General features: G+C 50.1%; 1 protein-coding gene across 1 annotated transcript in view; it reads right to left on the bottom strand.

Moving 5' to 3' along the window:
• Positions 1-16,747, bottom strand: part of LOC142574755 (uncharacterized) — a 63,922-nt gene that overhangs the window by 35,406 nt on the left and 11,769 nt on the right. Inside the window, exon 2 of the mRNA XM_075683772.1 lies at positions 6,384-7,360. Coding sequence (XP_075539887.1) covers positions 6,512-7,360 — 849 coding nt within the window. The 3' untranslated portion in view covers positions 6,384-6,511. The remainder of the gene's footprint in view (positions 1-6,383; positions 7,361-16,747) is intronic.

The raw sequence follows: 16,747 nt of genomic DNA, 5'->3' as shown, positions 1-16,747 counted from the left end.
CGCCGGCGGAATCCGAACTCGGTGCTTGCGAGACCGCGTTCCCAGAATCCGTTCTCCGCCAGAGTTACTGCATATATGGGCCCGCAGGGAGCCGTATACAGTAACTCTGTTCACCGCATCCGCCCTCCCCCCCTCCCTCTCCCCCCTCCCCCCCCAGGCGAGCACTGTGACTCGTCACCCGAACCCACGCGGGCATTCTAATCCCTCAAAAGCACAAAGGAAACCCGAGCTGTCACCGCCAGGACACGTAGGGGAGCGGACCCCTCCCTGTAGAAAAAACACGCGGGCAACTCGCGACACTGCTGAAGTACACAAAACAATCATTCAGCTAACAGCCGGCGTGCAGCCTGCACAGCCAAAAATGTAATAATAGTTCTGACCAGCTACCTATAGACATAGCAGACAGGTACTTATTGTCTTAGTCCTAGCTCTAAAAACGAAGAGAACCTGCGAAATGTGTGCATGATTTCTCTGCGCACAGTGTTCAGTTCATTCTAACTAGTGCTACGCAATTGGTTTGCAGTAATGTTTTATCCAACTACAACGCTGTGAACGCTTCCTAGTGTCAGTGAAGCTATGGTGCGCTTTGGGGTTAATTGGCGTGAGCTTAGAGGCTGCTCACGCTAGTCACACGTAATTTGTTAGCTTTGCATTGAGCATGCCGCACATGCGTTTGCAAGTTTGTTTTGTTCTTATCATATTGTTTCGATTTAGAAACGTCTTGTTTAAGTATTTGCATTTTTTTTATATTGTGTTTGTGCCTGTGTTTAGAACAGTGATTGCAGAATAGCGGGCTCTGTTATAATCAAACTTTCCCTCATTTATCCCTTAATACGGATTTTATCAATTGACTCAGTTTGTCTACAAATTTTTATGGACGCGTGAATCGACCCTTTACTGAGCATATAAATCCCCAACAGAGGGAAAGAATATAATTGTTAACCATACCATAGTCAACAGATGGTCTATATGCAGTGTATACATAGAAGAAAAAGTATGCATGAAGGCCCATATGTCCGTGAGAGTCAATATTCGGACAGTCGACTCTCTCAATTTATTTTACAAGAGAAGCGCTTCGAAATGCTGCGTTACGCACATCCTTCGTCAAAAGTTGCAAAGCCAGCTGGGGCGTTACCGGATGTTCGTGAACCACACGTGGTCAAAATAAATGTTGAGTGGCATAGTGTAATTTATACCCCCTAGAAAAGGTGTTAATTTCAAGGCGATTTTTTTTAGTATCCTTAACCTTGAAGAGACAGGTACGCCACAGTTTTGCGGTTATGACACCCGGCAAGGCATTTTTACATTCTCCTAATCATTTTGAAACGTTTGGCAAGGATCTGCAATTGTATTCCGGTAAACTGAGCCAGTTGGCGTTGATTGCTTCTTTACCGCATTGTAAGGCACAATAGGCGTAGATAGAAAAAGGGAAGACCGCCCTTTTCTTGCGAATTCTCTGTTTGAACGTTTGTTTCGCGTTTCTGCCCCCGCGCAGGGCATCCAGCCGGTCTACACACTGGTTACACTTCAATTCTCGTATTCCCTCGTTTTCTGTCTTACCGTTGAATAAGAAGAATGAATACGGCACACGTGTCTCACAGGCAGTCCGCAATTTTTCTCTACAGCCATTTCTAAACCCCGAAGATGACCACTTAGCTTCGAACGGCGACGCTGCATCGCCAGTTACCAGTGGTCGCATGGCCGCGCACGCGTGAGATTGTTCACTCTTTGTCTACCGCGTCCAATGGGTACGCTGTGCGTTCAATTTGTTTATTAATGGGTTTATTTTCTTTGACATTCCGCCGAAATTCTGCAACGTAGAAGAAGCCTTACAGACAAATTTAAAGAGAAAGTCAGAACAACGCAGTGGCATATAGGGATGAGCTCTGTAGTGATATTATAATCTGCTTGCAGGAAACTGACAAGCGGCTGTTGCTCAATTAACGCTACAGTCCCGGAGCGTCGGTGAATTTGATGCTTATGTAATTGCTCGAGCGATTGATCCGGCGCGTAGAGACTCAAGTTGAACACCATTAAAAAAAAAAGAAACACACAGCGTAGGCGGGCGACGTCAGTGGAGGGCTTCTCACGAACTTTGACCACTTGATTTCCATTACGCGCAGCCAAAATGCTTACGCCCCCAATAGAATGCGACCACGGCGACAGAGTTCTACTGTAAACGCGAGAACTTTATTCTTTAAATTTGTTTTGTCTTACTATATACAGAAAACGGCCATATATCGATACGGATAGTAGTCGTCATCGCAAATACAATATTCGAATGGCTGTCGCTTTGAACAGTGTTGAAAATACTCGCAGTTTGTTCATTTGTTGCCTGCAACATTGCGCAGTAGGTCATATCAGGGTAGGCTATTGATGCATTTACCCGTTTTGTTATGTTAACATCTTGCGTCAACGCTGAACTGATGTGGACTTGATTGTGTTTTTCAGCACAATGCGCTGATACTGTAGTGAAATCGGCAGTCAGGTGAGTGAAATTGCGAAAACGGTTATATTAGAGGTGTTGACGGCTGTAGGCTACATACGTGAGGGTCGTCAACACAAGGGCGTTGGCGGTCGCTGAATCTCACACACACAAAGCTCACACAAACATACAAAAGAACACACACACACACAAACAGACAAATAAAAGAACCCTTTTTATAAGCTTTTGCGTATTTCAAGGACAATCCGAGTACACACATGAATGCCTACATCGCTATTCGATGGGGTAATTGGCCGCGCGGATGCTGCAACATGTTGCGCTGCGACAGAGGCCGGCAGTCAGAGAAGCTGCGCGTGCTGTGGTCTCAGCAAAGCGACGGAAGCGGGACGGCGGTTCGATTCATTGCTTTTCTGTAGGCGTCTACTGTATGTCAGTTTTAAAATCACTCATGTGCCCCTTGACCCGTTTTCTTGCTCATATAGCAAGAAAATGCGTGCTATATAAAATGCGTGATATAGTGCGTGCCTTTCAGGGCAAAGCTGAGCGAGCTCGAAATGATGTCGTAATGCCCCGTACAAACACCTGCAAGGAAGCCTTTTCTCGTAGTTTGGAAAGCTTCGACAGGTCTGCCTTCATGTGGTCTATGGTATTTGCAGTTTTTCCTGTTCGTCATGATTTTTTTCGGTACCTGTTGCGCAAGCAACATCTCTTGAGCAGGGGGAAAAACGAAAAAAAAAAAAACAAACAAGGACAAAAATACAAAGCATCATCAACATCGCGTATGTGCATCGGCGGTAGGTATGCCGGGTACGCAGTCGATAGCATCGCTTATCCTTGAATGAAGGAAAAGCGCATTCCTCGCCTGTGGAGTTGCATAACGGGTTGCAGTCGAAAACCGGCGGCACAATACACTAGGACAAGGAAGCACTGCGAAATAGGGCCAGACGGCAACCGTGCATGAGAATAGCGGTCTGAAGACGTAGTAGCAGGAAGATGTGCAGAAAAGGTTGACCAGGTCACCCTAATCTGCAACACTCACAAAGCAAAGCAGAACTCTGTGTGGCCCAGACGCCTCCCAGTTGCATCCTCCTTGTCCTGAAAGAACGGTATAACTATGGTGTTGTTCCGACATTGTTGACTCCTCCTGTTTCTAACCCCATCCAAACGCAGGCAACCAGACCCCTCAAGCTTCCGTCCATGTTCGCAGGTCTTGTGCTTGGAATGTGGACAAAACTCATGCGGAACTGCCCGGAACATTCATATTTTGTGTACACGAACCTTAGACGCGTTAATTGTCATTATATTTTTGTTAATTATGTTATGATAATAATTCTAAGCACTATTTTAATGCCAGAAAAGAGAAGTCGCAGGCTACACCTCAAGGCACCAACCTCTCCGTAATGCAGGCATTAAAGAAAAGAAGAAAAACAAAGAAACACTCCAAGCGTGCACGTTGGGCGACAATTGCCTAAATCACAGCAGCGCATAAATGCTTCTTTTTTATTATTCAAGGATTTTACGTGCCAGAACCACGATCTGATTGATACACGTCGTAGGAGGTTAGGGTTGGAGTGCTCCTGATTAATTTTGACCACCAGGGGTTCTTTAGCGGGCACCCAATTCACGTTAGACTAGTGTGATTGCACTCCGCCCATATCGGAATGCAGTAGGCGCGGCCGGGATCGAGCCCACGACCTCTCGCTCAGTAGCGCCATTCCTAGGAAGCCGAATTGAGCATGATATTATTCGTTATTGTGTACAAATGTAGACCACCGAATAGCGATCAAACATTGCGCTTGAATGCAACAAGGAGTAGAAGAGGATGGAGGACAACTAGGGGTGGGGGCACCCTGTAAGTGTTCAGTTTAGTGGAGACGTCGATTTTGTCTGCTGGTGAAGTGCTGATTGGATGGGAGCGCTTCCTCACACCAATGCGTATCCCAGTGCTTATAAAATACCCCCCCCCCCCTCGCCGCTGATGTTGTTGCGGTGATGTCTGTAAAGCCGCAGTACAAGGGCACAGGCCGAGCAGAGTGACATTACTAAATCGACAGAATGTAATAACCGAAAAGGTCTGTCGTTATAGATTGTATAAACATCTTTATTCAAAAGTGACGCCAGAGACTGCTCTGGCCGCCATCTCTTGCGAGACAGAATCCATGCCAGACTCCGACATGTAGGTTAGAGTGAGGATTTTTATACGAGAAAATAAGTTTTAGTAACGTTCTATGTGAGACATCCCACCAGACAACCATAAATTCACAAAGAAGAATTACCGTATATTCGCAAACCTGCCCTTGATTTCCCTGGTGTCCTATGAACATAGGTGCTCTGAGCAGCGCCTGAACAAGCAAGGCAGTAACAATTGGGAACGTTGGGAAGCTCTAATTTTAGGATTGCCCCGTCTTACAAGGATGACCAATAAACTACGGGCGCTTACAGCAATATATAACGGTTGCAAAATTCGTGAACAAGCCCACCTATGATCTTAGCGCTTTTAGACGGCAGCAATATGGTTATGTCTGTCGTACTTATCGCTTTTGTCATCAAGGTTTCCACAACTGAACAAACCAAACTACGCGTGGAAGAAATACAAGAGTGCTCTCGCACACCACACAGCCCGTTTAATGGCATGCGTTCATTAAAAACCGCAATAACACCTCTTCACTTTCATCGCATCCGGCCTGCCACTGTAGCGGGGCACTGATAGTAGATCGAACAGTACACTAATACCATACTAACCCTAAATACGTGATGTGGCACAGAGGTTTTGTTAATGTGTCGACCGCAATACAGTCGTTCATCCACTGAACAGCGCCTTACTGCAATTGGTACAGAAAAACCCGTATCGGTGGCAAACATTCAATTTCCTTTGCAATTTTAACCTATACTGCTCTTGACGAACAGCGAGATCGGACTGTTATTCAACGTGTGCTCGCAGCATAAAATGACGTGGTTCCGTGATACTCTATATAACGTCAGTGTAGCGCAATTATTTCGCTACCGCTTACGACAACGTAGCCTCTATTGTGCTCATATCGGTTAAAAGCGTCGTGTTTATCGGATAAAACAATGACCGGCGCACAATGCAGCAATTCAGGACGGCCGCCAAATCACCAGCTAGCAGGCACAACAAATAGATGAGTGCAATGAGGCAAGAACGTCATGTGGAAAGGTTAAGACACTTAAAAGCTAGGAGCCAGCAGTTTCCTGCCGATGCCAAGTTATACTTATGTGTGAGATTTCCTCGGTTATGTCGTTTAGACTCGCGTACTGCCCAATTCACATAACTGGTTTAGCTGCGAACATTTTCGAATTGTCTGGGGAGAATATATGCTCAGCACTCGCAGCGAATTTAGCCGTGGTTCCAATATGCCGTAAACGTGTGTCAACGGAAGAACAGAAACTTTTTCGAAACTACTGACGCTGTGCTGTTGTACACGATGCGATGAGACAAAGAAGCGGAGCGAGGGAAGGAATTTTAACATCTAAACATTATCTTGTACTATATGTTATCATTTTATTCTAGCTGCTGATTGACGTTTATGAGTACATACAAGTGCACTTAAACAAAGTTTAGCAATGCGCATTGATAGGGAGGAATTGTACAGATCGGATATCTATATGAAGCACCTCATTTGCTTTTAATTCACCTATTTGTGTAATCTCGAACGATGGCAGCACAATGGACAATGCGTGAGCTTGCAGGGAATTTTACTTATTTCTGTGAGCCCCAAGGTAGCACATGCAGGCTCACCTGCCTGTGAAGAGCTAAGTAAATTAGTAAGAGTCAACGTAGCACTTCGGATGGTTCCTGGATTTTCCAAATTTCGAATACGTCATATAATTGTGCGGAGGCACTTGAGAGAGCCGAATGTTTTACCAAGCTATTAGCTACAGAAGCAGACGGAACATCCATACAGCAGGGTTCACCAACCTCCGTTCGCCTCTCCCACCGGCGAGAAGGCAGCGACCGTCCGTCCCGTCTTCCCGCGTCGGTGTTGTGAACTTCAACTGGTAGGAGAACGCGGCGGCAGCGGCGGCGCCGGCAAGAGCCCGACAGGCTCAGAGTCGGTACTTTCGGTCGAAGAATGGCGATTCCCAGCGGAACGTGGTCTGCGGCCCAACCTTGTAGTTCTCGATGACGGCCCGGTACTTCCAGCGGCGTGGTATGCACAGAGGCGGCAGCACGATGAGCACTAGCACCACAGACACTGTGCCGGGAAGCAGCAGAAGCCAGGTGAGAATGCGCAACGCCCAGGCCGAGCAGTGGGAGTTGATGAGCGTGTACGTGTTGGGCACGTAGGCGCGCGTGTAAGGCAGCGCGGCCACGGGCGTCAGGAAGAAGAAGAGCACGGCCAGCACGGCGAGCACGTCGCGCGCCACGGTCTTGAAGAGCCCGAGCACGGAGCGGGCCACGGAGGACGCCGATGCGGAGGCGGCGGCGGCCATGCTTGCCGCTTCGGTAACCACCGGCTGGGAGGTCCGGCGCTGTTCCTTGACTCGTGTTCGGTGACAGCGAACTGTCGGCGACGACGGATGACAGGAAGCCGGCGAGCGGAGCAGACACCGAGGGCGAAGGAGCCGGCGCCGGCTGACAGCGAGCGGCAGCAGACGACAGCAGCGGCGGGTGGGGATATACCGTGGCGGCAGCCGGTTTGAGTGGCCGCCGGGGATGTGAAGAGCAGCGGGGGAACACTTGGCCGCTGCTGCTGCTGCCGCACGCCGTCGGGTGAGGAAGAGGTGCAGAAGCCGGCGGCTGGGGAGGAAGAGGAGGAAGGCGGAGCGGAGCGCCGCGCGGCGCAGGCTTCCCGCCGGGGTGTGACTCACCGCGCCCCCGACGGGGGGAGACGGCAGCGGCAGACCAGATCGTCGTCGCGGGTGCGGCGGCTGCGCCGACGCCGATGCGTAGTGCTACGCCGGCAGGCGTGGTGGCGGCGGCGGCGGGAGGTGAACGAGCCCGCGGAGCGGAGTCGTGACTCTGCCGCGTTCTTTGAGTCTAGCTCGCGTAGTAACTGGAAGACGCACGTTGTCTGCGTGCCGTTGCGTAAAGCGCGTCGTACTGCGGTGAGCTGCGGCCGCTCCGAGCGCCTGCGCAAACCGCGATGCGTCCCGGCAACGTGACTCGGACATCAGGTCGCGCTCCCGCACAGGTCGTAACGCCCAAGATAATAAAGATATAGCTGACAGACTTTATGACATTGTCTAGATTATGAAATGTAGCGAGAAGCTTCGTTAATATGCTCTCTCTCTCTTATTGCGTAAAAGAATGGCTGACATCCATTGTCGTTCATTCGTAGTATCGATGTTTATTTACAGCTGGAAAGAGCTTTTTAGTAATGTCTATTCAAGAGATATGTCTTTTATTAACGTCTACAGTGCAGTGTCGTAAGGCAGTCTGCTGTCAGTGATTCAGAGAATGCTGCGGTAATAATGTAAAACAACCTTTCAAATGTAAAACCCAGGCTGAGGCGAAGCTGTACTTGAGCAGAGGTGAGGACATAATTCGATTTGGTATCACATTTATTTCGTTATACATTCATGGGCAAATACATTAGACGGAGTGGCTACAGCAAAATATAGAATGCACCTTAGCAAGTGCATACATATATATGGGGAAATTGAGTGCAATTACAATCACATAATTTCAGGTAATGGTTCACAGCATGCCAGATGCTTAATAACAGTAACACGATTTGCTACTAAGTTTTGACGAGAGCACGCATATTGGTTGTAGCCAAATCGGTGATATTTTTAATAAATATTAAGTTTTTCTCAAGCACCCGTCCTCGTGGTCCGTTCTGGTTTGCTATGTTCCATTCCCTCTCAGCGATCAGATGTATACGTTGTGTAAAAAATTATCCACAACGCTGCGGAGGAAGTATCCATTACATAGGTAGTGCAAAAAGAGCGAAGTCACAAGCGACAGAACAACAAGGACGCCGCGCAAATATAACGCTGTCGCAGAGTACTTTGTTGACATGACCCAAGTCAACAAGCGTTTCCCCCACCTCGAGTATCATATATCAGTCAATTTTCCATACTATTTCACAAAGAAACTGGCGTTTGCACTGTCAGTTCTTTTGTGCCTTTACTGCGCCTGATTATGAACTGACGAAATCTCAGATATCAATAAAAGCACTCATTGAGTATATATAGATAGCCGGAACCTACCCAAATTGTGTTCCGTGGACTTTCTTATGGGAATTTTTCATGTGTGTCTCACTCACGTGTTCCCGTTTATTCCTTGGATATATGACCGAACTCCTAAAGGCTCCCACATGGAATCATTATGCGTGAATAAACACATACAAGCGAAGCAGTTCCTTGTCTTGTTGCGTTTCGCCTGCGACACGTGGTTTTGCCGGCGCGACTGCGGCGGGCGGCAGACATTTTGGCCCGATCGTCGTCGCCGCAACACTCATCGCCAGGTGTTTCCAGGCGCGTCTGCGGCGATGCGACCGCCTAGGGATCCTCCTCGCATTCCAGTCATTGTGCCCGAAACAGGCGATGCCAAAGCAGGGATCTCGTTCCAGTCATTGTGCCCGAAACAGGCGATGCCAAAGCAGGGATCTCATTCCAGTTATTGGGCCCGAAACAGGCGATGCCAAAGCAGGGATCTCGTTCCAGTCATTGTGCCCGAAACAGGCGATGCCAAAGCAGGGACCAGCCTCTCATTACAGTCATTGTGTCCGACCGGCAGCGCCACGACAGGGTGCTACGAGATCGTGCGCAGCGCCACGACAGAGTGCTACGAGATCGTGCGCAGCGCCACGACAGAGTGCTACGAGATCGTGCGCAGCGCCACGACAGGGTGCTACGAGATCGTGCGCAGCGCCACGACAGTGTGCGTCACCATTAGCCCATTGTACATTCACGTGCTCGTCTTTTGAGGGGTTCCTTCTTGCCCTCAACTGCGAGAGTATAAAAACAGCTGCCCCCGGACGCCAAAAGGAGGGCTCCGATTTCTTCTGTTGAGTGAAGTGCTCTCCCGTCTCTCTACTTCGGTCAACCTGACCGCCAACTCTTTGCGATGTTAAAATAAACAAGTTGTTTCGTTGTTACCAGTCGACTCATGCTTTGCCGGGACCTTCGGATGCTTCCAGTTGTACCCCAGGCCGCCAGGCCAACGCTACCCTTGGGGCTTGCGACCCAGGTACAACCACGGGCGTCAGCGCCGAGTTCCCATCCGATCGCTCCAGTGTCGGATCCAAACATCTGGTTGCCAGCGGTGAGATCGCCTACGACTTCAAACAACGGTCTGCCAGCGGCGAGATCGCGACAACGGAGGCCAGCAGCAAAGAGATGCAGTTGACTGTATGCTGAGCAGCTCAACGACGATCCGGGAGCAGTGCAACGAGCCCTGTGTGACGACTGGTTGCCTGCAGCGGAACGACTGCGCGGAATTCCTGCCTGCGAGGTTAGGTGAGTGCGGGACTTTCTTCTTCTGAGCTTTGCCAGGCTTTTTGTTAGTGTCAGAAACAGAGCTGGTAATTGTGGTTGTCGTTGCTGCCGGGTTAGTTTGCGGCAAGACAATAGTAAGCAGTAGAGAAAGCAGCATTCAGAGCAGCCATGGATTTGAAGTCGTTGCGCAAACCGAAATTGTTGGAGCTTGCAAGAGAGTTGGGTCTGGATGTCTCAGACAAACTAAGAAAACCTGAACTGCTAAAGGCTATTCTTGAGTTAGAGGCTGAGGATGACGAGCTGTCGGAATGCCTTGAGACTATTGAAGAGAGGGAGACAGAAAAAGAAGAGCGTGAACGTAAAGAACAGAAAAAGCGAGAGCAACAAGAGAAAAAAGAAGAGCGCGAACACGCTTTGGAAATGAAGCGTCTTGAGGTAGAAATGGAACGCGCTCGTAATGGAAGTCAGGCACACGGTGCAGGAGAACGCGTATTGTTCAAAATGACTGACCTGATGCGGCCGTTTAAGCTTGGAGAGGACATTGGTTTGTTCCTGGTTAACTTTGAGCGAACGTGCGAGAAGCAGGGGTTCTCTCGGGAAACGTGGCCACAGCGCTTGCTCACTTTGTTACCCGGCGAGGCGGCCGACGTAGTCGCTCGCTTGGATAGAGAGGAGGCAGAGGATTTCGACACAGTGAAATCGAGTCTTCTAAAAAAGTACCGGCTGTCTGCGGAGGCGTTCCGTCGGAAGTTTCGGGAAAATGAGAAAGGCAAAAGTGAGTCATATACAGAGTTTGCGTATAGGCTTATGTCGAACATGCAGGAGTGGCTCAAAGAAGAGAAAGCGTTTGGTGACCACGATAAAGTTCTGCAGTGTTTCGGGCTAGAACAGTTTTATAGTCGGTTACCTGAGAACGTGCGATACTGGGTCTTGGATAGGCCAGACGTGAGTACGGTGGCTAGAGCCGCTGAGCTAGCCGAGGAGTTTGTGACGCGTCGGGCTCGCGGAGCTAAGGACGGTCAAAAGGGTGAATTTGGCTCGAAGTTTGAGAGGCCGAAGTTCACACCCATGAGATTAAAGGGGGACACGCGTAGTGCGGATGCGAGCGAAAGCAGTCCGACCAAACGTAAAGAGACGGCGGCAGCCAAACGCAGAAAGCGGTTCGAGATGAGGCGAGCGCGCTTGTGTTATACGTGCCAGAAGCCGGGTCACTTTTCGGCGCAGTGTCCGGAAACAACACCAAAAGTTGTGTTTTTTTCAATAGGCAGCACTGACGAGAACATGAAGCTTCTCGAGCCTTACATGCGAGACCTCCTCGTGAACGGGAAAGAGTGCCGAGTGCTTCGCGATTCCGCAGCTACGATGGATGTAGTTCACCCGTCTTATGTAGAACCCCATATGTTCACGGGCGAGTGCGCATGGATCAAGCAAGCCGTGGAAGCTCATAGCGTGTGTCTGCCGGTAGCAAAAGTGCTTATTGAAGGACCTTTCGGAGCGCTTGAGACGGAGGCGGCAGTGTCATCTATGCTGCCACCCCAGTACCCGTACCTATTTTCAAACAGGTCCGATCACCTCCTGCGCGAGAAGGGGCTTTTGTTTGGTGAAGCTAGTGTTCAGGCCTTAACCAGATCGAAGGTTCGGGAGCTCGCTGCAAAGGCGGTAGTTGCGGGGCCGACGTTATCAAACAACGAAAAAGGGTCAGAGGCGCAGCAAGCTGATATTCCGAGCACGCCCGAACTGAATAAACTTGAGTCTGTAACGTTAAAGGCGCCAGATACTGGAGAGGAAACGCCCGACACGGGAAAGTTAGAAGAGCTATCTACAGATTTGCTCATCGCGCCTACGTCAGACGGACTTGATAGGTTGCTAAGAGTCAGCCGGTCGGCTTTGATAGCCGAGCAAAAAAAGGATGGCAGCCTGGAAAACGTGCGCTGCAATGTCAAAGAAGGTATCGCCAGGAAAACTGCGCGTTTTGTGGAAAGAGGTGGAGTCCTGTACCGGAAGTATCTAGACCGCAGAGGAGTGGAGTTCGATCAGCTGGTCGTGCCTCAATGCTATCGTCAGGATCTGTTGCGCTTGTCACACGGGGGTTCGTGGTCCGGACACCTAGGAGTTAAGAAAACTAAGGACCGTCTCTTGCAAGAGTACTATTGGCCAGGGTGTTTTCGGGACGCAGACCATTTCGTGAGGACATGTGACACTTGTCAGCGGGTGGGCAAACCAGGGGACAAATCGAGGGCGCCGTTGAAATTGGTACCTATCATTACGGAGCCTTTTAGACGGCTCGTTATTGATACTGTGGGACCTCTGCCGGTAACAGCCACGGGGTACAGACACATTTTGACTGTGATCTGCCCAGCGACAAAGTTCCCTGAAGCAGTGCCGCTTAAAGAACTCAGCTCAGTTGAGATAGTTAATGCACTACTGTCCATATTTGCGCGAGTTGGTTTTCCTGCGGAAATCCAATCAGATCAGGGCACAGTGTTTACTAGCGCTTTGACGACAACTTTTCTCGAAAGGTGTGGGGTAAAGCTGTTACACAGCTCAGTGTACCACCCTCAGTCGAATTCCGTTGAGAAGCTCCACTCCGTCATGAAGCGCGTGTTGAGAGCGTTGTGTTTTGAACATCGAACTGACTGGGAGCTGTGTCTGCCTGGGGTGATGTTTGCTTTAAGGACCGCGCCGCATGCGGCTACGGGGTTTTCGCCAGCTGAACTGGTGTACGGTCGCTCGCTTCGATCTCCGCTTCGCATGCTTCGAGAATCATGGGAAGGTAGGGGCGACGACCCAGTCGTGGTGGAGTACGTGCTTAAGCTCCTCGAACGCTTAAGAAGGGCACAGGAGTTGTCAGGTGAAGCAATGACAAAGGCCCAGCAGAGGGCCAAGGTTTATTATGATCGGACAGCCAGGGCCCGTCGTTTTGAGGTTGGCGATGAGGTCATGATATTGCGCACATCGCTAAACAACAAACTAGACGTGCAGTGGGAGGGCCCAGCACGAATTGTTCAGAAACTGTCGGAAGTTAACTACGTGGTAAGTCTGCCAGGAAAGCGGAAAGCACAGCAAGTTTACCACTGTAATCTGCTCAAACCTTATAGACAACGGGAAGCAGTGGTGTGCATGATGATAAACGTTCCTGAAGAGCTTCCAGTCGAGCTTCCGGGACTAGGCTCAGTGACGAACAGGGAAGACACCGGTCAAGTCATTAGTGACCTTATCAGTAAAGCACCGCTGTCGCCCGAGCAGAAAACCGAACTACACCAGCTATTACAAGAGTTTCAGGGTCTGTTCTCTGAGAGGCCTGGTAGGACTTCTGTACTTACTCATGATATAGAACTTACCTCCACAGAGCCAGTACGATCCAAGGCGTATCGGGTGTCACCCCGCCAGAGCGATATTATGGAGGCTGAGGTAAAGAAAATGCTACAGCTCGGTGTTATTGAGGCAGGTGAGAGTGATTATACCTCCCCTTTGATTTTAGTTGAGGTACCGGGCAAGGAACCTCGTCCTTGCGTCGACTACCGCAGGCTTAATTCCATCACTAAGGATCAAATTTATCCGATCCCTAACATCGTGGAGCGCCTTGAGAAAGTTAGTAGCGCTCAGTTTATTTCCACCCTAGATCTTGTCAGGGGTTATTGGCAGGTTCCACTTACAGAAGAGGCTAGTAGGTATGCGGCGTTCATTTCACCAATGGGAACATTCCGTCCTAAAGTGTTGAGTTTTGGTTTGAAGAACGCGCCATACTGTTTTTCAAGCCTCATGGATAAAGTGTTGCGGGGACAGCAAGAATTCGCTTTACCGTATCTAGACGACGTAGCGATATTCTCCGCATCCTGGTCGGAGCATATGACACACTTGCGGGCAGTGCTAACCCGCCTGCGCGAAGCGGGCTTGACAGTCAAGGCTCCTAAGTGCCAGATAGCACAGGCCGAGATTGTCTACCTCGGTCACGTGATTGGTCAGGGTCGTCGCCGCCCCTCTGAAATAAAAGTGGCCGCTGTGCGAGACTTTCCGCAACCGCGCACAAAGACCGATATTCGGTCGTTCTTAGGTGTCGCCGGCTACTATCAGAGGTACATCCCTAGGTACTCTGATATCGCGGCTCCCCTGACGGATGCTCTAAGAAAGACAGAGCCTCAAACAGTCGTCTGGGACGAGACCAAGGAAAGAGCTTTTAGCGCCCTAAAGAGTGCCCTAACAAGCCAGCCTGTGCTACGATCGCCAGACTATACAAAAGGGTTCATTGTTCAGTGCGATGCTAGTGAGCGAGGCATGGGCGTTGTACTGTGCCAACGGGAAAATGGAGAAGTAGAACACCCCGTCCTGTATGCTAGTCGTAAGCTGACCAGTCGTGAGCAGGCGTATAGCGCCACCGAGAAAGAGTGTGCATGTCTCGTGTGGGCCGTTCAGAAATTGTCATGCTATCTAGCCGGCTCGAGGTTTATCATTGAGACGGATCACTGCCCTCTCCAATGGCTGCAGACCATCTCTCCCAAAAATGGCCGCCTCCTGCGCTGGAGCCTCGCTTTACAACAATATTCCTTTGAGGTACGTTACAAAAAGGGGAGTCTCAACGGTAACGCCGATGGCTTAAGTCGAAGCCCCTAACGTAGGAATCAGCCTCAAAATTGTTTGTTACTGATGTTTTTCTTCCTGAGGCAGGATTTTTTTTTAACATATTGCTTTTGTTTAGTGTTTCAAAGTGATGATATGCTTTCTAGTGCAATTTTTCAATTTGTGGACGCGTTCTGAGTGATGCTAGACTACTGTAAGGAACTAGGCAGTGGTCTAAAAAGGGGAAAGAGCCTGGCAGGGCTTAGTGAGGGTTGTGCCGTGCTTGCTGACTGAGCGGTTGAGTTTTCAGCGTAGTTCTAACGCTTGCCGGGAACGAGAACAAAAATGTGAACTCTCCCGAAGTCACTTTGCAGTGTCCCGTGCGAACCTGAACGAGAGAACGAGGCCTTCTCTGTGCGCTGCGCTCAAGAAACGTCAAGGGACGCCCGACTTCGGTTATGAGCATCATCGAGCGACATCCCTCCGGACAGCGGATGCAGTCCCCTGTCCATCGGGATCTCCTTCCCCCGGCGGGGCGGTCTGTTGCGTTTCGCCTGCGACACGTGGTTTTGCCGGCGCGACTGCGGCGGGCGGCAGACATTTTGGCCCGATCGTCGTCGCCGCAACACTCATCGCCAGGTGTTTCCAGGCGCGTCTGCGGCGATGCGACCGCCTAGGGATCCTCCTCGCATTCCAGTCATTGTGCCCGAAACAGGCGATGCCAAAGCAGGGATCTCGTTCCAGTCATTGTGCCCGAAACAGGCGATGCCAAAGCAGGGATCTCATTCCAGTTATTGGGCCCGAAACAGGCGATGCCAAAGCAGGGATCTCGTTCCAGTCATTGTGCCCGAAACAGGCGATGCCAAAGCAGGGACCAGCCTCTCATTACAGTCATTGTGTCCGACCGGCAGCGCCACGACAGGGTGCTACGAGATCGTGCGCAGCGCCACGACAGAGTGCTACGAGATCGTGCGCAGCGCCACGACAGAGTGCTACGAGATCGTGCGCAGCGCCACGACAGGGTGCTACGAGATCGTGCGCAGCGCCACGACAGTGTGCGTCACCATTAGCCCATTGTACATTCACGTGCTCGTCTTTTGAGGGGTTCCTTCTTGCCCTCAACTGCGAGAGTATAAAAACAGCTGCCCCCGGACGCCAAAAGGAGGGCTCCGATTTCTTCTGTTGAGTGAAGTGCTCTCCCGTCTCTCTACTTCGGTCAACCTGACCGCCAACTCTTTGCGATGTTAAAATAAACAAGTTGTTTCGTTGTTACCAGTCGACTCATGCTTTGCCGGGACCTTCGGATGCTTCCAGTTGTACCCCAGGCCGCCAGGCCAACGCTACCCTTGGGGCTTGCGACCCAGGTACAACCACGGGCGTCAGCGCCGAGTTCCCATCCGATCGCTCCAGTGTCGGATCCAAACAGTCTACACACGAACCATTCATAAAAAAATTGCACTGATTGTGGGAATTCGTGTTAGTTGAAAGTGGGAAAGAATGTTCTGTTTGTCAGTCCAATTCCTTTTCTTTTATCCATGTCTTTGTTTCTACCAATTAACAGTGGAAGCTCCGAGTCGAGCTGTAGTTGAATAGACTTTGTTCTTGTCCCTGCATCCATTTATTTGCACGAAAAAAAAAATGCCGAAATTAAGTTGAATCTACGGATATGATTTCAGACATTGCCGGAAGCCAGAGGTACATTTTCGAATCATCAGCACTGCCACGCTTGTACCAATTTAAAACCTGGAGCTTAAGGAACATATGAAGCCAATTAATGAAAAATTGAAGTAAATGAGCTGACAAGAAATCGGCATTGATTGCTCAGAACGAACGCCCTGAGCAGCGGGGGAAAGGGACTGAACAGGGCTCGCATATATGCGGCTCTCAAGTCTGGGAGCACACAGTTCGGTCGATCACCCAGTCAGTCTCTCTACGCATTCCTGCGGAGTCACATAACAAACAGAAAAACCAAAGCAAGCATTCTGGTTTGACATTCCGTCAAAGCCAGAATTCACTTTAAGCGGCTCGCTGCCGGTAGCCACTGGTCATCACCCGCTTGAGCAAGCAATTATCGTTCGTTGATCCTGTGAAGCAACACAGGCTGAAAAGTCGCACCAAGGGGGAACTTCTTTCTGCCTTAAAGGGCCCATCCCAAGGTCTGGCCATTTTGAGCTGACAAGCGCAGAGCATACAATGCACGCCAACGATCGTGTTTGCAAAGAATTACATCGCTACGCGCAGCGCAAAGGCCTGAAATTTCAATCCGAACGCCGTTTCCCTCTTCACTCGCGGCGAATCCTCCCGGAGAGGGACGTTGGCGTAGTCAGGCTCCTGCGCCTA

This window comes from Dermacentor variabilis, chromosome 3 (genome assembly GCF_050947875.1).
Source record: "Dermacentor variabilis isolate Ectoservices chromosome 3, ASM5094787v1, whole genome shotgun sequence".
Lineage (NCBI taxonomy): Eukaryota > Metazoa > Arthropoda > Arachnida > Ixodida > Ixodidae > Dermacentor > Dermacentor variabilis.
Note: the sequence above shows the minus strand (reverse complement) of the source record. Positions and strands in the feature narration are given on the sequence as shown.